Below are 22,034 nucleotides of genomic sequence, written 5' to 3'. Positions count from 1 at the left end.
TGCATCTAAAAAAAATAACAGAAGAGAATAATATAGAAAAACAGAATTGGACAAAACAAACAAGAGAAAAAAATGCCCAAGACTCATTTTGGGGGTTGAATGGCCCTTTCAAAGAGCTTGCATATTTGATGTCCTGCATATCAGATATTTATATTATAATTCATTACAGTAGTAAAATTATGGTTATGAAGTAGCAATGAAAATAGTTTTATGGGGGGCTGGAGAGATGGCTCACTGATTAAGAGCACTGTCTGCTCTTCCAGAGATCCTGAGTTCAATTCCCAGCAACCACATGGTGGCTCACAACCATCTATAATGTGATCTGATGCCCTCTTCTGGCTTGTAGGTATACATGCAAGTAGAGGACTTATACATAAAATAAATAAACTACCTATATATATGTCAAAGAACTGCCTTAAAATTCATATAAAATAGTTTTATGATTGGGGGTCACTACAATATGAGGAACTGTATTAAAGCATCGAAACATTACAAAGGTTGAGAACCACTGAGGCACTTCAAAGGGAAATGCAGTTCTCTGCTGAAAATTTTTTATGCATATAAACCTTGAAGAAGATTTGAGAAAAAATCCTGACAGGACGTCTGTGGTTCCCAAAATGGGATTAAATAAGAACTAGGAACAAAGAACCAGATCCCAGAACTGGCATTTCCCACTCAGAATTACTTTCAGCTCTTAGGCCAAACTTACCTTATTACCTGGGATTTTATTGTCAAGTTTAGGTGTGGCTGAAGGTGATGGAATAATCTTGTCACACTTCTCTTCATATCATTCTGCCATAATTCCACTTTGTACATTCAGCTTTCCATATTGCCTCCACAGTAAGATGAACACTGTTTAAGACATTGCAAGTGGAAACTGTACTCTTCTGAAGTCCCTTTACAGTGGTAGGCAAGCAAAGTGTATATCCAAGTTAGCATTGGTTTTGAGGTGCTTACTTCAGAAGTCAACAGAAATGTCTGCACACTCATCTCTGCAATGCTGATCTTGACTGTATGAGAGCCCAGCTCCCCATTTTCTTTCTCAGGTTGTTTTTATTTGTTCATAAGTCCTGTATTATCTTAGAGGACTTCCTGGAGTGAGCCTTTCTGATTAGATTTTTGTTGTTGATGATGTTGTTCTAATTTTTCCATGAAGGCATTCAGATCTTCCTTAAGAGCAAAGTGCACTCACACCAAGCCAAATGACATACAGTTCAGGCCTTTCCTCAAGATGATGAAAGCACACAGGGAATAACAGATCTTGCAGCACAGCTGTAAGTAGTCTTCCTTGACATATGAATGGTTCCTAGTTGCATGGAATTCTCTTCTTCTCCTGATTTGTACTGGAGCCTAAATCCAGAGGCTCAGTGTTAAGCACAGAATAGCTGTTTGAGCCTTTCTTGGGTTTCTCCAATCATCTGCAGGTATGCTTGTTGCAGTAAGCTCTTTGTGATTTTTTTTTTTAATCTTTCTTTGAAAGGTGAGTAGAGATGCCAGGCTCATACCTCACACTCAATTATTTTGCTGACTTGGGAGCTGCCTTCCAGGAAGGGAAATTCCTGGATTCTGTTGATTACTCCCATTCAAGAGTGAGACTAACTAATCCCCTGGGGAGCCCAGATGGGTGAGGAAGTCACATAGAGATGATCCAAATGGGTAAATAAATCTCTTAGTAAGAGGATAAGGTCAACTGTTATCTACTAAAAGGAAAAGAGTTAAGTCAGAAATTAAAGTCTCAGCCTTGTATTATTGGGAGCACTGCAGGAACTGGGGAAGGACGGACTTTAGAGTGCGGAGACAGGACTTCCAGTACAGAGGGGAAGAAACTTGGTTTTGAATAGGAAAAGAGAAGTTGCAGAACAAGCAGTGGGAACTCCCTACTCCTGGCTTGAGAGGTGACAAGAGAAAGCTCCCAGCTACTACAAGCCCCACACTGCCTGAATGCCCAGAAAATGCTGAGGCTACGTACCTGGTTGAGATCGATCATCTTTTTGTGGCCACTCTCCCGAGTTTGAAAACAGCCCAATTTAAAGCACCAAACTAAGATGAGTTATTCTGTGCCTGGAGAACCTATAGCATTGCTAGCCAGGCCTGGATTCTTGATGGTGCGAAGTGACGGCCACATGGCTGGCTGGAAGTAGTCCTAGTGTGGAGCATCCCATCCCCGAGAAACTGCACAACCAGCACAGGCCACTCCCACTACAGTCCATTCAGGCCTGATTCCTTCAGCACTTTGAACTGAGCTGGTGGTGGCAGGGACTTGGACTCTAGTTCTCCTTTGTTGGTTTATTCCTTAAAACACATTTATTTGTTAGCCCCCAATCTGTTTGAAATCCAAATAAAACTATATTATCTTGTGAGAAGAAATATTAAATGATTCCATTGATACCCTCATATCATCAATGGTATCCTTTTTAGGTTTCACATTCTTTTATTTATTTATTTTTAAGGCTTCACATTCTTTTATTATTTATTTATTTTTAAGGTTTCACATTTTTTCTGAAAGATTTTTTTAATTCTTCTCTTTTACCTTACATTTCTTTCTGATGTACTTTGTGATTTTGTTTGCTTCCTGTTGGTACTCTGAGAATATTTTGAACTGTACATTCTGGTACTCTTTAAGTCTGAGACATTTGTTCTTTATCATTTGTTTGAATATTCCTTCCTATATATTTCATATTTCTTTTTCAAAAAGATTTATTTATTTATTTATTTATTATGTATATAGTGTTCTGCTTGGATGTACACTTGCAAGCCAGAAGAGGATACCAGATCTCATTATAGATGGTTGTGAGCCATCATGCGGTTGCTGAGAATTGAATGCAAGACCTTTGGAAGAGCAGCCAGTGCTCTTAACCTCTGAACATCTCTCCAGCCCCCATATTTCTTTTTCTTTAGAGCTCTTGTTATCTATCTGTATTTATAGAAATCAATGTATCACTTAATTTTGCTCCTCATTTCTCTATTTTTTCCTTTGTATTGTTTTGCTTTTATGTTTTATGCTGTTCTCTATCATATCATTTCAACCAGATCTTCGAGGTATCATCAATTATATTGCCCATTTTTATTTACACTATTTCCATTTGAGTCTTTAAAAACACCACTTATACCCATTTATAGTGCATAATCACTAGCCTATGTGTGCTGACTGTCAGGCCACAAAGCCAAGTTACTGTATCTTAGTTTTACCACTGTATCCACAATCACCATGTTTTGAAATATCTTTTCACATTCCTTAGGAGGAGACATTGTTCCCAGTCTTAATCAAGTTTCAAAGAAGGAAATACACTAGTGAAAGCAGGAGCCTGTCTAGTCTGTGTTTTCCTTACCACGGTATAGCTTCTGGAATAATGCTACATATGGAGATGTGCATTATAGAAAAAATTAGAATAGAATTTTAGTTTCTCCCAGAACATTGTTTTACTGTTGCTTCTGTCTTTTTTCTTCTTAAATTTACCATATACAAATCAGACTTGAGTCAATTTTCAAAACTTATCTTGACTTCTTGTCAGGATAGCCCCTCTATTTTGCAATCCAAGGTTGATTTTTAGATTGATTTTCTCTGTAATAGTAGATACTCTTGTCACAATTCCAAATCTGAAATAGTTTCACTTACTTCATCTTTCACTCATATGAAATGTGATACATTTTGAAGACAAAAATGATATCATTTGGTGCAAATAGTATAGAAAAGAAGCAAAATATACAGAAAAATTGGTCTTTATTGAAATCCCAACTATAACACTTCCTACCTTTTCATGTTGTCCGGGGATTAGCTTCTCTGAGACTGGTTTACGGGAATGACGGTGTAAATGGTATGTTTTAGCTTAATAATGGGTCTTTCACTTTTAGGTTGTATACTTGACTTTAAATATTTCCATTGTTTTATTTTACTTGCCATTTAAAATAGCCAAAAAATATAATGACAGCTCCTCCCAGAAGAGATTTGATATATGTTTCAGCTATTTTTGCATTTCTGTGACAAATTACCTGACACGAGTGCCTGCTGAAAGGAATGGCCCATTTGGCTAACAGTCTCAGAGGGTTCAGCCTCTGGTCACTTGGCTCTACGCTTCTGAGCCTGTGGTAAAGGCAGAGCTTTATGTGGGAAGCATATGAAGGGTGAAGCTGTCACACTGCAGCCGACAGGAAGCAGAGAGCAGAGGAAGCTGGAGACCAGGCGTAAACCTTCACAGTCAGCATTCATTCATCAACTTCCTCCAACTGGACCTCACCTCCTGACATTTCTGTCACTTCACAAAGGAGTACTATCATTGGGAAACAAATTTCCAATATATGAGCCTTTACAGAGCTCCTTGTATTCACACCATAACAATGTCTTCTGAACAGCCTGCTACATACAGTACTACAACGATAAAATACATAGTATATGAATTTCATTAAATAACTTAATTTTGTTGATAAATTGGTAGTGTGAGATTTTTCCTTGAATCCATTAATATTTTATTCACAGGGAGGTGCTGAGATTTTTACATGTAATTTGGAAACTAAGTCAGCCACAAAAATGAAACGAACAAAGCAGCCATCAACCATTAGTAAGAAATTGACAAGTGTTCCAGAATTACCTTATAAAAAAGGACTACTGAATTCATCACCTAAGCCAAAAGAAAATCGTAATGCCAAGCCAACACATGATAAAATTGAACCAATGGTCCTGGGGTCTCCACCCACAGGAGAATCAATTGTACGGTATGCCTTGCCAATACCATCAAGTAAAACAAAGGACTTAATAACAGAAGATGAAATGGTCCGGAAGATTGTCAAACACCTGAAGATGGTAAGATATTTGCTGGGTGTGCTACTGGGGTAATTCCCAAGAAGATCACTAGCTAGAGGATTTGCTCTTGGGCAACAGAAGAATCAGCTATAGTTAGGATAGACTCTGTATTTCACCGTATCAATAAGATTTATTACATCAGGCATGTGGAGGGAGATCAGAAGGAAATAGGGCCAAAGCTACAGGAATGTTCTCTGATTGAAGTTATGTGAGGCATGCTTAGTTTTTCTGGCAATGAAACATGGCAACTCAAATAGAATGTGTGACACAGGGAGCCATTAGACACTCAGTGCCCAGAGGGGTGATAATTTAAAGTGCTCTTTGTCGAGCACATATTAGAATTTCAGAATCCCAAGGAAAGCAGGAGTTTAACATAAAGCACACTGTCTTGGATAAGACTGTTCTTTCTAGCCTCCTGAAAACAAAATTTCTAACTGCCAGGCTAAGGCCATCTTTGCAAGCAGGGTTTTGTGGATATAGGTATCTTGAAATCTCATGCCAGCTGAATAATTCTTGTCTGCACTTCAAACAAGAAATGCAAGGCTATAGTACTTAATATTTTCTCTAAGTTTCTTTTACATAATGATTGACAGTCAAATTGTAAATAGCCTTTTAAGTGAGCATAGGAGGGAAGACAACAATATAAAAACATTATAGTTCATCATACTTCGAAGATACCTGATAGGTGACAGTTTGCTATCGTGGAGAATGTTTACAACTTATTGCTTTCAGCTGGGTATGGTGATGCACACCTTGAATCCCAGCACTAAGCAGGCAGAGGCAGGTGGATAGCTGTGAGTTTGAGGCCAGCCTGGTCTACAAAGCAAGTCCAGGACAGCCATGGCTACACAGAGAAACCCTGTCATTAAAAAAAGTTTATTGCTGTCTTCTCTTTACCTTTTTAAAAAATGTGATATTCAAAGGAAAATCAGACTATGTGGAAAACTCTGCTTTCTTCAGCTATTCAGACATCTCTCCTCTCTTTTAGCTATGCATCCACATAGAGAAAATAGAATCTTGGAGCATCCCTGTGTCTAGGAAACAGGGTCAAACACTTCATCAGGGCATCTTTTTGATGCTGTGTGATGGATGAGTAAAGGGCACAAAGTTTACATTCCTGCCACTGGCAATAAAGTTACATCTATAAGATCAGGCTGTAACTTTTTTTTGTATTTTGACTATGAAATTTCAACTTGCTTTGCATTATTTTTTGTAGGTTGTTTCTTCTTTGGAAGACACCTATGGAGCTTTCAGTGAAGATGGAGAAAAAGCAAGAGTGAAACCTGCGGAGGAAGACTTATCTTTATCTGTAAGTGTATATAATGCAAATGAAATAAATTAAATACTTGAAGGGGTAACTCTTGCCTTCAGAATCCACACACACTGAATGGATCAATATTTGCACAAAGATCCTCTTGTGACATTTGACAAAAGTGTGCTACTGTTTCCAGCCTCAGCCCATTCCTCCTGCCTTAATTATCTGTAGTCTGCTTTTTATAGCCTTGCCTCTGTGGTGAGTTTTAAATATCAGCTTGTCTACTTTGCTTGAGTTGGCTATAAGAAAGTATTCCTTGTGCCAGGAAATGGTTCAGTGGGCAAAAGTGCTTGCTACCAAGTCTGACAACTTGAGTTTAGTCCTTGAGAGCTACATTGTGGAGGGAGAGGGCCAACTCTTACCAGGTGCACTCTGACCTCCATGTGTATACTTTTGCAGGCAAACATGAACCCCCTTACCCAACCCCCACGCACACACAGATAAATAATAAAATGTAATTAAAAATATTCTCTTCTAGACTTTAAAGTGGGTGACAAAAGGTTTTTGAGATTTTTGTGCATACCTTTGTTGCAGATTTCTCTGTAATGAGGGTATTAAAATAACAGTATGATTCTCTTTAAGTTGGTTGGGCTTTGTTTGTTGTAATTTTTGTTTTTGTTTTTGTTTTTTTTGCTTATTTAACATTTTGAGGTGTTTTAAATTTTTATTTATGCATATGTGTACATGTCTGCATGTATAAATGTGGTGGTGCCTGCAGAGGCCAGAAAAGGACATTGGAGCTAAATTGACAGAAAGTAGTAAGCTACTAGTTGTGGGTGCTGGGAACTGAGTTCTAGTCTTTTCCAAGAGCACCAGGCACTCTTGACTGCTGAGCTATCTTGCCAGCCCTGTTTTATATATGTTTGCACTTAACTTTTTAACATTTATTTATTTACTTATCTATTATTTATTTATTGTTATTATCTGGGATGAACAACTCCATGTGCCATAGCATATGTGTGGAGGCCAGAGGACCACTTTGTGGGTTAGTTTTTTTCTTTTACTTTACATGGGATTCAGGGATCAAATTTCAGGTCATTAGGCCTGTCCAGAAAGTTCTTTTCCTCTCTTAGCCATTTTGCAAGCCTCCGTTTTTACTCTTTAAGCTACAATATTATCCTTTTATTTATAATTAGTTCTACAATGGATTGATTTGGGCTTTATCTAATAATACATCTTCCTATAAGCCTCTTTAATATCTGTATTTTTATGTCTTATTTAATTTCATTCGGAATATAAATTTGCTCATTGTTTGCATCATTTACATGATTTGTTTGTCTTGCAGATTGGAGGGATTGTCAATGACATGATGCTTAAAACTTTAGCTTCTATACACTTGAGAGGAGTGACAAGCACATGGCTTGGGGTGGTCTTAGGTCTTGTACATTTTATTTCTCAGAACTTTATGCCGATTCATTGAGGGGATAATTATGTCAGCCTCACCAGACACTTTAATTTCTTTTATTCAGAATGCTTTTTATTTTCTTATCTTGACTTATGATGGTTTGGGGTTGTATTGGATAACAGTGGTCAAAAAAAAAAAGTCCTTGTCCCATTCCAGTAGCTGTGGCCAGGCAAGGCTAAAAGCAATTTCATGCTCAGCCCCAGCAACACTATCTAAAAAAGTTAAAAAGCCATCTACTTCTACCAGGTAGGCGGCAACATTTTTCTCTCCATTTAGCCTCCTGACTCATCCTTGGCGTGGGAAGTGGAAAACCAGTTTTTACTGCCACGCAGTTCTTCAGCTGAGTTGTACTATTGGGTAGTGTAAGGACATTGATTACTGTGTGACTTACACCTGCGAGACTCAGCTCACGAATCAGAGTCTCCTTACTGCCCCCCCCCAACACCAAATTGTTAGAGCTTATCTAACACTGAGGAAGGGTCTGATAGTCCTCCAAGTTTCAGAGGATAGTTGAGTATGTAAATTTTTCTCACTTCCTGAGTCTTAGAGCTTCCTCTTCTATCCAAGAGGTAAATTTTCAATTCTGAAGAAAAGACTATGCAACAACCTGGAAGGATATGTGACTGCTGAAGGCTAGCTGGCTTTTCTTCATCTCTCAAATTTTGTCAGTGGCAGCATACTTTGAGACTGTATACAAGCAAGACCATCTGCTTCCTCCATACCCACTTTACGTGGGTTTGTTTGCCTTTGGATTCTTTGATACTTTGGGGTTGTTCTGTGGAATTCAGGCCCTCAAATTCTATTTTTTTCTCAAATTCTATTTTGTCCCCTTTTCTGTACCTTCACTGAAAAATATGGAAGTTAATTTTTATTTTTTCTTTTTGTGACAGTAGCGCTGGAGATCAGGCATCTCATTTCTTTTTACATCTTGCTAAGTGACACTTTTGACCCCCTTCTAGGGGTATTAGTACCAGCATTATTCAGCAGTGTGGTTTGTTCCATTGACTTTCAGCACCTTTTACTTGGTCTCATTTTTATTCTTTTGAAATTGATTTTGTTATAATTTCATATGACTATTGTATTTGCAAAATTTCTCTCTCTCTCTCTCTCTCTCTCTCTCTCTCTCTCTCTCTCGTTTTTCTTTTTTCTTTTTCTTTTTTTTTTTTTTTTTACGTCAGACGGGTAATGTGCCCACGTCGTAACAAGGTTTAGTGGGCGGCACATGTCACGCAGAGGCGTGAATACCCAATCATCACGCTTATGAACCAAAAAAGGATCTCTCTCTCGTTTTTCAAGAGAGGGTTTTCTGTGTTAGCCATGGGTGTCCTGGACTCGCTTTCTAGACCAGGCTGGCTTCGAACTCACATTGATTTGCCTGCCTCTGCCTCCTGAGTGCTGGGATTAAAGACATGTGCCACCACGCTTGGCTGAGACTGGAAGTTTTTAGCTGCCATCACAATAGGTAGTAGTAGTCGATATATATTGCTATTTCCAATAAGTAAGTAAATAACTAAAAAGTCTTGTTGATATAAGAGAATCAATGTGTAATATGCAACTAATAGTGTGCAAGTAGTAACCAGCTTCTCTTAACTCCCTTGTCATAATTCTTTTTTAAAAAACTTATTTATTTTTGTTTCATGTGCATTGGTGTTTTGCCTGTATATACATCTGTGTGAGAGTGTCATATCTTGGAGTTACAGACAGTTGTGAGCTGCCATGTGGTTATTGCTCATTGAACTTGGGTCCTTTGGAAGAGCAGCGAGTGCTCTTAACCCCTGAGCCATCTCTGCAGCCTCCATTGTAATAATTCTTAATGATCTCCTTATCTGTGTTGAACTGTCCCTATAACATGGCACTTCATTTCACTGAATTTTATTCCTCCACTGAAATAGCTTTCTATTTCATCTCAGACATTGGTAACAAGGTGTTGGTTCTTGAACTTATTCAGTGGCCATGGCCTCTTTTGTTTCCCTGCAGCCTGTTTAATATTTATGACAGCAGTTCTTCAGTTTCTCTAGGCCCCGAAGACCATTGGTCCTGCCAATTTTGTGTCCCAAGTTAACCTTTTATCCTTCTCAGCTAGCTTAAATTACAAAGTACACAGGCTATCATTGTCACTTTTCAGCGTATCTGCTCAAGTCTCTTGTGTTTGTCTGTATGTTGTAGCGCTCTTATTTGGGTAAACTACAAACCTTGTCAAATTGATAACCATTTTGTGGTAATTGTGTGTAGAGGTGGAAGGGAATGAGCTATCTTTATATTTGTGATTTGGAACTCTTCTCTAGTTTATTTTTCAACTCTCTTGAGTGGTTTTTCCAGTGTTTTGGGTTGGGCTTTTTTTTTTTTTTAATTTTTGTTCTTTATTTGTTTGTTTTGGTACTAAGGGTTGAACTCATGGTCTAAAGCGTGGTTGAGAAGTACTCTACCACTTCTTTAAATCTTTGAGGACTGGCAAGATGGTCAGTGGGTCAAGGTGCTTGACACCAAGCTTGATGACTTGAGTTCAATTGTTGGAACTCACATGGATAACCAACTTCTGTTCTTGGGTCTCCACATGTTTAGTATGACATGCATGCACACAGGCACACATATATACACATACACAATTATACCTTAAACATTTTGAGTCAAGGCTTTACTAATTTTCCCAGTCTGGGCTGAAACATGAAATCTCCTGCCTCATCAATTTCATTCCTATGAATATGTTAAAAAGTGAAGTGTTCAGAGGATATCTTCTGTAGAATCTTAACTGGAAATAAATGTAAGATTGATTTAACATGGGTTGGTTTCTCATATATAAGTATCTACCAGAAGATATTTAATCATTGCTTTGTATTGATTATTGGCTACTTATAGATAACACTGAAAGACCACAATTTTGGCAAGCATATTTACAGTCAAAAGTTGTACTTCACATTATTTTCTATTTTTGTGATGCTGGGGCTAGAACCGAGGGCCGTGGCTTTGCTGGACTATACCACTGGGATGCATCCACGATCTTACATTACCTACCTTCCTTTCTTTTTCCTTTCTTTCTTTCTCTTCTCTTCTTCTTCTTTCTCTTCTCTCCTCCTCCTCCTCCTCCTCTTCCTCCTCCTCCTCCTCCTTCTTCTTCTCTGTCTCTCTCTCTCTCTTCTCTCTCTCTCTTCCCCCTTTCTCTCTTTACAAGACAGGGACTCTCTGTGTAGCCTTGGCTGTCCTGGACTCTCTTTGTAGATTAGCATGGCCTCAAACTCACAGATCCATCTGCCTCTGCCTCCCTGAGTGCTGGGATTACTGGTGTGCACCACCATGCCCAGCACCCTATATTATCTTTCTAACATGTGCAATAATATACACACAGTAGTTATTTTCTTTAGACCATCCTAACAAGAATGTAAGGGTGGGATGCTATAGTTTCTGCAGTTGTATAGATAAGGAGAGGAGAAACATATTGTGTGTAATCACTCTACTTCCTTCCACATTTCATTTCTAGGAGGGTTTGGTGGCATAACATTTGAAACATGGTTTCTTGCCATCCATGTTTGAAGGGACAGAAATTACACCAAATTAAAATACTTTCCAAATACAATTAAATATATTAAGAAATAAGTAGATATACGAGTGGGTTCTAAAATTGAAAGTAACTCTGTTTTGTTCTTTTTGGAAGGTTGGTGATGATATGAATGCTTTTTTGTTGTGCTGTTCACAATTTGCGGCTCAGCTGGAGGAAGCAGTTAAGGAAGAACGTAATGTAAGTATTCCAAGTGCCCAGTGTAAGTGAACTCTTAAACTTTGAGAGCTTGTATTGGTTGTAGAATTTGTGATGTGTTATCCAGCCAGCAATATTAGCCTAGAATTAATCCTTTGGGGAATTACAAAGGTCATTAGATTTTTAAAATATATTTCTTTATTCTTAGTGTTTTTATACCTATGGATTTATACCTATGGATATTTTCTCTAAATACAGTATCAATACAGTCATATGTACTTTAAAATAAGATCTATATATTTATTTTCATTTAAAAATTAAGTTTGTATTATCAAAATCATGTTCAGATTAATGTTAAAAACAAAGACAGGAGGCTGGAGAGATGGCTCAGAAATTAAGAGCACTGACTGTTCTTCCAAATGTCCTGAATTCAATTCCCAGCAACCACACGGTGGCTCATAACCATCTATAATGAGATCTGGTGCCCTCCTGTAGTGTGTAGGGACACATGCAGTAAGAACACTGTATAAATAATAAATAAATAAATATTAAAAAAAACAAAGTCAGGTTTTTAAAGGATCACCATAGTACTCTTTTCCAGTATGAAAAAAAATATACTATTACACAGATTTGCTTGACTTTCTTCTTTTCCTTATATATCATTATTTTCCCTGATAAGTTAGTATTTTATATTATGTTATTATTTTTTAGAAGTGAAATAAATAAAAAAAAATAAAAAAAAATAATGGAGACTTCTAGAATAAGACTGCGAGTTTTTCAATTTGAAAAGTATTTGGGGGGGGGGCTGGAGAGATGGCCCAGTGATTAAGAGCACTGACTGGTCTTCCAGAGGACCCGGGTTCAATTTCCAGCACTCACATGGCAGCTCACAGTTGTCTATTACTCCTTTTCTAGGGGATCTGATACTCTCACACAAACACCAATGTATTTAATATAAAAATAAATTGTAAAAAAGAAAAGTGTCTTTTCTTCATTTTGGGGTGGTGGTGAGTGGGGCACAAGATGGGAGGAATAAGAAGCAGTGTGATCAGGGTGCATTGTATGAACTTCCCAAATATGTAATACAAATATTGTGTTGGGGAAAATAATAATTACTAATATTAATTCAAATTCAGGTAACTGTAAGAATAACCACTTCAGAGCAGAAAAGTGGGGAAGATTTGCTACATTCACCATGCTGTGGAACCTCCAGCTCAGACTAGCTTCATACGCCCCAGATAACCAATTTGCATCCCCCCACTAATCCTCTTTTCTATGCAGTGCTTTGCCACTATATCTTTAAAAAGACAGAGAAATATTGAAGAGAATGTTAAATGAAGTGTAATGTGCAAAGCATCTATAATTTCCCCTTTTCTTTTTTGCTCTTTTAATGAAAATAGATTATTTTCCCTTACCATATATCCTGATTACAGTTTCCCCTCCGTCTACTCATCTCATAAGAATTCCGTTATTTGTTTCTCATTGGGAAAGAACAGGCTTCTAAGAGTGAACAACAAAAGAAAGCAAAGTAAGATGAGATAAAAACCATCACGTTGAAGTTGAACAAGGCAAACCAACAGAAGGAAAAGTGCTGGAGAGAAGGCACAAAAATCAGAGACCAACTTGTTCCCATACTCAGGAGTTCCACAAAAACACTAAACTGAAAGCTACAATATATACTGAGAGGGTGGTGCAGACCTGTTGAGACCCTGTGCCGTGGCTCAGGCCCTGTGGCTTTGAGTTGACATGCCTCTTGCCTATTGATTCAAAGGGCCTCATTCTCCTGGTGTCTTTCATCCCTTCTGACTCTTACACGCTTTCCATGGAGATAACATATTTAAAGCTGTTGTCACAGCAATTTAAATGCAACTAAGACAGAAATTGGTATCAGGAAGTAGGCCATTGCTGTGATAGACCTTACTACATGGCATTTAAAGGAAAATGAAAAATTTATTGGACTTTGGACTCAGGGCTAGGGTCAGCATACTGACTGTGGTGTCCATGCTCAAATGGTTTCAGAGAAGAACAAATTAAGCTACTGGACTAGGAGCCATTTCTGTGACATTTTGGCAAAGAATGTGGCTGCTTTCTGCCCAAGGCCTGAGAATTTCCCTGAGGCTATGTTAAAAAATAGTGAACTGAATTCTTTGATGGAAGAGATTTCAAGGCGCCCTATTATTGACTTTGCACCACAGCTACTAGTAATCACTCTTATGTAGGTCTAAAGGGAAAAAGAGCCAATAGAGCAGAACACAATACAAAATTTACAGTTTTAAAAGAAAAAAGTGCACCAGAAAATTTAATGCTGGTGCCAAGGTCTCTACAGAAAGAAGTAAAGGCGTTGAAGAGAGGCCTGAAGTATCCTCAGGGAAAGACCTTATTCAGCTAAACTTCCTTCTCTGGTTAAAGAAAGGGGATTAAGACATTTCCTACTCTTAAAAACAATAGATGAAAGCTCCATTTGTAAGTCAGGTGGCCAGGCTCCATCCCCAAGCAGGCAGCTGAACTTTGTAGTATCAACCATGTTGTTTCTGGCTTTAAAGTCATGAAGGATACATGAATAAAGGGGTGTAGAATCTTACTCCATGCTTAAAGAAAGCTTCTGAGACCAGACAATGCATGGCAGGGGAGACTGTCTATAAAGGCCCTGAGAGGGCAAAAGGCCTTGAGAGCCCATTGTATGAAGCACTGAAAGTAAAGCCTGGATTGTGTTGGAGAGCCCCTCAAGACGTTAGAGGTGTCAGAGCCCTGGGATATCTGCAAGTGGAGTGGAACATCGAGAGAGAGAGAGAGAGAGAGAGAGAGAGAGAGAGAGAGAGAGAGAGAGAGAGAGAGAGAGAGAAAAGAAGAAGAAGAAGAAGAAGAAGAAGAAGAAGAAGAAGAAGAAGAAGAAGAAGGAGGAGGAGGAGGAGGAGGAGGAGGAGGAGGAGGATAAGAAGGAGAAAAAGAAGGAGGAGAAGGAAAAGAAGAAGGAGAAGAAGAAGGAGAAGAAGAAGAAGAAGAAGAGGAGGAGGAGGAGGAGCAGGAGGAGGAGGAGGAGGAGGAGGAGGAGGAGGAGGAGGAGGAGGAGGAGGAGGAGAGATCTTGCAGGAAGAAGAACTGGAATCCAGGAGCCAGCTAAGCCCTCTGACCTCAGACCAGTTACAGGATTTAGACTGCCCAGCTATGTTTTTGTCTTGCATTTGTCAAGTGTTTCCTCACTGTGAGTGGATCCCTTCCTTTTGGAATAGTAATGTATATTCTGTGCCATTGTATGTTGAACGTATGTAATATGCATTTTGATTTTACAGTTAAGTAATTGCCCTGAGTTTAACAAAAGATTTTGAATGCTGACCTTTTAAACAGTGTTGAGACTGAAAAATTATAGACTTTTAGAATAAGTACATTTTGCATTATGGCATGAACACATCTTTGGGGGCCATAAAGTAGCATGTGATGGTTTGGATGAGGGCAGCTCACATAGGCAGTGTTTGAAAAGTTGGTCCCCAGTTGGTGAACTGCTTAGGAGGTATGGCCTTATTGGTGAAAGTAAGTCACAAAGGTGGCTTTGAAATTTCAAAAGCTCAGGCCATTCTCAGTGTGCTTTCTCTGCTTCCTGCTTTCAGATCAAGATGTGAGCTCTAGGCTGTTCCTGACACAATGCCTTTGGTCCATCATCATGGGCTCTAACCCTTTCTTTCATAAGTTGCCTTTATCATGATGTTTTGACACAGCAATATAAAAGTAATTAAGATAAACATGTAATCCTGTCTTCAGGAAGATTTTCTTCATATAGTTGTTTTAAGCTCCAGCTCCATTAAGCACAATTTAGCTCAACTCAAACTTTAGCATAAAGAACAGTCACTTAAAGTCACCAGCTGATGGCTGGCCCCACCAAATATCTGATTCAATGGCCTAGAGTGTAAAGGAAGAAGTTAAAATATCTTTATTTGCAGATGATAAGATTCTCTCTATAAAAGAACAAATACACTCCACCAAAAACCTCTACTCATAAACATATTAAGTAAAATAAATAAACACAAAATTTAGACACAAAAGTCAATAGCCTTCTTATATACAAATGACAAACATACATAGAAAGAAAACAGGAAAACAATATTTACAATCACCTCAAAAATATCTCAAAAAATGTCTTGGAATAAATCAAGAAGTTTCTATACTAACAGAACAAGAAAGTTATAAATAAAGTATTTTTTCAAATACTCTTCTGGAAACATCAAGTAGGCAGATTATGGCACAGTGGGGAAATCTCTGCTGTAGGCCTCAGATGTTAGCTGATGCATTCTGAACCTTTCAGTTGATGGGACCTATGGATCTTGGTTGTACATTGGAAACTGATCAATCTAATAGTTACAAGAATATAAAGTCACACAGAGGTTGACAACAAATGACTATTTGGAAGCTAAGATAGTCCAAGATGATTTTCCTTTGAAATTGCACATCTCCACCACCGTTTGTGTTTCAGTAAGTTAACCACACCTTGTAAGACATACAACACAGGTGTGGCTCTCTTCTGGAAACCTCATTTCACAAACAAAATATTAGATGTGAGTAAGTTGGGAGTTTACAAATACAATCCTGTAGAGTGAAAATCTATTATTTCTTCTAGAAGTAGTTGTATATACGAAATGGACTAAACACCATAACTATGACATTATTATAGCTTTTGAACTATAGATTTGTAGTTATTTTAGCAATATAAATCATACTTTTATCAAATTTATTTGAAATTGAAAGAGTTGCATGACACTTATCATCTTTAAATATACTAACTTAAATTTTGTTTTCTAGATTTTGGAGTCTCTTTTTAAGGTATGTGTTTCAATTAATTGCAGCTTAAATTGACTAAAACTAAAGAGAAAGATGCATAGTAAGCAAAGATGTCCTAAGTTTTGAAATTGCAGCATTTCATGGTTGCTGCTAGATATTTTTAAGTTTCTCTTTGCAGTTGTATATTCACTAGCCCCATTCTGAACCCTGTGTGATGCGTGAGTCAGAAATAGTTCTTGGCAGATTCAGGGTTACAGACAGATGTATTAACTCTATCATTTTTGTTCCTTTTTAATGAAGTGGTTTCAACAACAAGTCAACCAAATGGAAGAGGTAAATATAACACTTCATAACTCTTGATTAATTAGTAAGTATTTGACCCATTTGAAAATCAGTCTAAAGTATGTATAAGTCAAATGTTTCAATAACCATTGATTGTAAAGTAGCACTTTGATTTATGTTGAAAAATAATTAGTTGGTAGCAAAAATGTTTATCAGTAATTTGCAAATAAGTTTTCTGAATTAATCCTGTAAAGAACAAGATTTATTGGATTATTCTTTCCCCTAAAAAAATAATGAAAAATTTACTCACTTTCTTTTTCTAATTTGCATTAAAGTGATGAGAATTTGTCAGTTTTTCCTTAGAAAAATTTAGTGAAACAATTAATTTAGAATTGTTCTTGTAAATATTTGGAGTTGCATTTGTTGTTATTGGCCTTACTTAAAAATTTTATACAGCAAAATAGTAAATACCAGCTTGACATGTAAGTATCCTGAGTAAGTTGCAGCTCTATTGATAGCTAAGTGCCCTTCACTATATTTTAATAATTATATTAGTGTTTGGCGATAGCTATATATAAGACTAAGTAAAAGCTATTCATATTTGATAAAGGTAATAATGAAATGTTTTTGAGGCATGAGATCAAAATGAATCTGCAGTAACTGGTCAATTGTGTTTCTTTAGATAGGTAAAGACCAAAGTATTTTAGAAAGAGATCTTCCATCAGATGATAAATCAGTCAATTTAAGCATTGCACAAATAGCAAAGCTAATGCATAAAGTTGAAGATCTGAAAGCTCGCCTAAAGAGCTCCACACTGCCTAAACGCATGTAAGTGAATTATAAGGATTAATTAAAATCAGTAATTAGCATTGGATGCAAGCTAACTCAATGTTACTGCTTTACAAAGAACTTCTAAATGATATCTAAATGTTTAGTTGCTTTTTTCTGACTTAAAGTTTTAATAGTCTGAGATGATGTTATTCAGTACAGTGGACATTAGCCACATGTGGGTATTCAAATTCAATTTAGTAAAACAAATTGCCTTCTGGATCACACTAAACATATTTTAAGTACTAAACAAATATACAAAGCTAGCATTTAAAACTTTTGTTTATATTTAAAATATTTGGATTATAAACATGCTTCTGAATGCTTTAAAAATATTTTTTAATTGAAATAGAATTATATCACATCCTCTTCTTTCTCCCTCCAAATCCTCTCAGGTGCCTTTCCATGCCCTCCTCGAGTTAATAACCTCTTTTTCTGTATTGTTACATACATACATACATACATACATACATACATACATGTGTATATATATGCACAGATATATATTTACAGTGTGCTGAGTTTATTTTTGTTGCTTGTGTATATATAGATTCAGGACTGACCATTGCTCACTGGACAGCTAATCAAGGGGGCTCATCTCTGAGACAGGCTAATTCTTCTCCCAGCAGTCAATAATTGTCATAATTCTTTGTTTAGGGGTGGGACCCTGCAAAAATTTCCACCTTCCACATTAACATGTTCATGTTACTGCCATTGTTCTCCACCCTTGTTTATACAACTTTTTCTAGGAGGCACTGTTTCACAGTAGACTTCCTGGTATTTTGATCTTACAATCTTTCCATTCCCTTTTCTGAGACGTTCTTTGAGAAAGAGATTAAGGAGCTATGATGTGATCTCTGAGTGTCTGGAGTCTTCTCAGGAGTGGTCTCAAGAGTGCTATGCCTCACCTGTGTTGTGGCTTTGGGCAGGGGTCATCTTGGGCATGGTCTGCCTCCCCTGGCCTGAGTAGCACTGGCCTGGTGGTCACCTTAGGCTCATTTCTCACTCAGACTGCCCACATGGCCCCATGCTAGTCTCCTGCTCATTCCTCCTGGACTTGAACATAGTATAGCAAGACTGGTGGTCATCTCAGGTTAACTCCCTGTCTGGGCCCCTGGTAACAAACTAGTAGTGATCTCAGTTTTGCTTCTTTTTTAAACTTCTTTTTTTAATAAAATATTTTCATTTAATTTTAATTTATGTGTGTTGGTGTGAGGGTGTCAGATCTTAGAGTTACAGACAGTTGTGAGCTGCCATGTGGGTACTAGGAATTGAACCCAGGTCCTTTACAAAGAGCAGGCAGTGTTCTTAACCACTGAGCCATCTCTCCGGCCCCTCAGTTTTGGCTTTGTCAAGGAGGGTTAGGCTACTAATCATTCGGATGTTCCCAGATCAAACACTGAGCATAGACATAGCCGCTCTCCTTCTGCCACCTACTGATGCACATGCAACATGGCAGCCATACCTGCAACGCCTCTGTTGGGCAGGGGTAGACTATTTCTTAAAGTCCATTACCTCACTAGTGGGGATCTTTGTCACAATGCAGCATAACTTCCTGATAGGTAGATTGGTAAGTAGGTAAGTGGAAAGATAGATGATAGATAGACAGATAGATAGATGATAGATAGATAGATAATAGATGATTGATAGATGACAGATTATTGATAGATGTATACACATACAATTATATTTATTTTCTATCACTTTAGACAAATATAAAATAATATGATTCCTTAAGGATTTATCAAAAAAATCTTGGTATTATTTTTTTTCTTCATCTGTCTTTCACCTCTGTGTTAGCCTTCCTTCCCTCCTCCCTAGTTGAAGCTCCTCCATGATTTTTTCATTTTCTATTTCACATTACTATTTCCTGCTATTCCTTCTCATTCCACTCACCCCATGCTTATGGTCCCTTTATACTTTCCTGATTTTAATCATTACTCCATGTTGTATGCTCACGTTTGAGGATTTGAATCCAGAAGCCACAGATGAGAGAGAATATTGTGTTTCTGGGTCTGGTATGTCTGAAGTTGATCAAGTGAGACCTACTAGAAAAATCTATGTTTGTTTAAAAACTATAAAACCAAGTTTAGAATTATACTTATAACCACTGGTTTTCATCAAGTATATATAAAGCACTTTTTTTTTTTTTTTTTTTTTTTTTTTGGTTTTTCGAGACAGGGTTTCTCTGTGTAGCCTTGGCTGTCTTGGATTCACTTTGTAGACCAGGCTGGTCTCGAACTCACAGCAATCCACCTGCCTCTGCCTCCCGAGTCCTGGGATTAAAGGCGTGCACCACCACCACCTGGCTAAAGTACATTTATATTGTTAAAAGAAAAACTACTCAGAGTTGAAAGAGGATAACGCTCAGTATGCAATCTCTTGATCTGATTTCTCTGTATTATTAACAAGTTTACAGGAATGAAGGGAATATCATTATGTCAGTGCTATTAGGAGTCTTCTGTACGTGCATTTGAGATCTTTGTTGTTAGGCAGGATTATTTGGAAACAATATATTGGTTTGATTTTTAAAAATAATTTATTTAGTTTTATTTTATATGCATTAGTGTGAAGGTGTCAGATCCCCTGGAACTGGGATTACAAACAGGTGTGAGCTGCCATGCGGGTGATGGGAATTGAACCCAGGTCCTTTGGAAGAGCAGGCAGTGCTCTTAACCACTGAACCATCCCTCCAGCCCCCAAATTTATTTATTTATTGCACGTGAGTGCTTTATCTACAGAAGAGGGTACCAGATCTCATTATAGATGGTTGTGAGCCACCATGTGGTTGCTGGGAATTGAACTCAGGACCTCTGGAAGAGCAGGCAGAGCTCTTAACCTTGAGTCATCTCTCCAGCCCCTTTTAGTTTGATATTTAAATTATTCTGTACACAAGGCATTTTTTAGTAACTCCTGGTAGCCTAGTAACTGCTTTAAGAGAAAGGCACTAGTATATGTAAATTTCAGCAGCTAAAGACCCTGGAGCTCAGAGAGGCACAGCAGCTGCCTCCAGGGTACACAGTTACAGGGTTGGAGCAGGTTGTCCACTCTCAGGCTTGGACAAGCTAAGACACACTACACCAAGTGATAACGTATTAGCATTTTCTACTGATTTGTTTTCTTATTTTAGTTCTAAATGTTATTGGTGTGCTTAATTATATTCTTCAATATATAATTTATAGAATTTGTCCTTTATGATGTAGAATGGCCTTATTATTCATTTATCTTAGTAACTATGAATGAATGATAAATGATATGCTAACTTTTATTCCACCAACTTCATATGTCTAGTCTGTAAATTATAGTTACTGGGGCATGTAACTTAACTCCTAATGAAGATATGTTTTATTTATTGGCACTCCTAACAGGGACAAAAAGACTTTATCAGAATCAATGAAAAATTATGAAGCTGTGGGAAAGCAAATTGAAGGTAATATTTTATAAATGTTTGAACTGTATACAGTTTCCTAAGTATATTAACACTTTGATATTTAAAGTTTAATTTTTTTTTTTTTTGGTTTTTCGAGACAGGGTTTCTCTGTGTAGCCTTGGCCATCCTGGACTCACTTTGTAGACCAGGCTGGCCTCGAACTCACAGCGATCCGCCTGCCTCTGCCTCCCAAGTGCTGGGATTAAAGGCATGCGCCACCATGCCCGTCTCAAAGTTTAATTTTTTTAAAGCTTAATTTTTACACTTAAAATTATACAATGACAAACTGAAGACACTGTTCAGTGGGGAGTTTGATATTTCTGTACAAGTTTTATTATTGTTTGGATTTGGGAAACATAAAAAATTAATGCCAAGCTGAAGAGATGGCTCAGCAGTTACGATCACTGATTCCTCTTGCAGAGGATCAGGTTTGATTCCCAACACCTACATGGCAGCTAACAACTCTCTGTCACTCCAGTTCTGGCAGATGGAAGCCCATCTTCTGTTATCTGCAGGCATACCACACATATGGTGCAGATACATATATGTAAGCAAAATCCTCAAACACACAAAATAAAAATAAATAATATAAAAATATGAATGCTATTATGATTTGGTTGTTGCTCTCATCAAGTTTGGAGTTTTCAAGGTCACACACATTATGAATCATTTGAACATGCAGTAATACATGATGGTCTGTTAATGTTGTAGTGCGACCACAAATTGGTTTATCTCAGGAAAGTTATAAACACTGTGCAACCTTAAAAGATGAACAGGATTAAGTGGGTGTAGTGGTGCACGCCTTTAATCCCAGCACTTGAGAGGCAGAGGCAGGTGGATCACTGTGACTTCGAGGCCAGCCTGGTCTAGAAAGCGAGTCCAGGATGGCCAAGGTTACACAGAGAGACCCTGTCTCAAAAAAACCGAAAAAGAAAACAAAAAAAGATGAACAGGATTTATTTGAGTGAAGAAGGAAAATATTGGTCATTTGAGATGGTAATAACAAGGAGAAAAAAACAGCATTAACTAGAGAATTAAAACTGGAGTAATAGAATGTAAAGAGGTCGGCAGCACAAATTTGAAAGAGGCCCTGTTTGTAGGACTGATTGTTTGCTAAATCCTTTGCACATTTTTAGTATTTAACAGGGAATTGTTAAAGATCTTGTATAGTGAAATGACAATGCAGATTAACTGTGTAATAAATACAAATTATATCACTAATAAAAGGAAGTGAAATGAACAGTTTAGAATGTATTTACCTGATGCAACTGACAAAACTTGGTGACTGAATACGAAGAGAAAAGACGATGCGATGCTCATGTTACTATCGACAAAAAGAAATGAGTAGAAGAGGAAACAGGTGATGGGAGAGTGTGGCGCATTGCAGGGCACCTGCTTACCATGCTAAGACCTGGGCTTGATCCGCAGTGTCACGCAAAAAAGATGTTCCAGTGAGAAAATAATGGATCTGTAAACGGTCATTATCCATGTTCATCCAGTGACCATAGCCCATGT

General features: G+C 37.7%; 1 protein-coding gene and 2 non-coding genes across 3 annotated transcripts in view; 1 reads left to right on the top strand and 2 right to left on the bottom strand.

The window, feature by feature from the left end:
- Positions 1 to 4,525: 4,525 nt before the first annotated feature.
- The window catches only part of Ccdc7 (coiled-coil domain containing 7), a 28,992-nt gene continuing 11,483 nt past the window's right edge, over positions 4,526 to 22,034 (top strand). The window contains exons 1-7 of the mRNA XM_051168877.1: positions 4,526 to 4,798; positions 6,015 to 6,107; positions 11,168 to 11,251; positions 16,001 to 16,021; positions 16,280 to 16,312; positions 16,944 to 17,089; positions 20,458 to 20,519. Of these exons, the coding sequence (XP_051024834.1) occupies positions 4,526 to 4,798; positions 6,015 to 6,107; positions 11,168 to 11,251; positions 16,001 to 16,021; positions 16,280 to 16,312; positions 16,944 to 17,089; positions 20,458 to 20,519 (712 nt within the window). The remainder of the gene's footprint in view (positions 4,799 to 6,014; positions 6,108 to 11,167; positions 11,252 to 16,000; positions 16,022 to 16,279; positions 16,313 to 16,943; positions 17,090 to 20,457; positions 20,520 to 22,034) is intronic.
- Positions 8,691 to 8,795, bottom strand: LOC127209687 (small nucleolar RNA U13). The gene has a single exon (XR_007833204.1). It is a non-coding gene; the product is annotated as a small nucleolar RNA U13 (small nucleolar RNA).
- LOC127209726 (small nucleolar RNA SNORA17) lies at positions 18,447 to 18,577 on the bottom strand. The gene has a single exon (XR_007833237.1). It is a non-coding gene; the product is annotated as a small nucleolar RNA SNORA17 (small nucleolar RNA).

This window comes from Acomys russatus, chromosome 26, assembly GCF_903995435.1.
Source record: "Acomys russatus chromosome 26, mAcoRus1.1, whole genome shotgun sequence".
NCBI lineage: Eukaryota > Metazoa > Chordata > Mammalia > Rodentia > Muridae > Acomys > Acomys russatus.
This window is presented reverse-complemented; position numbering and strand designations above follow the sequence as displayed.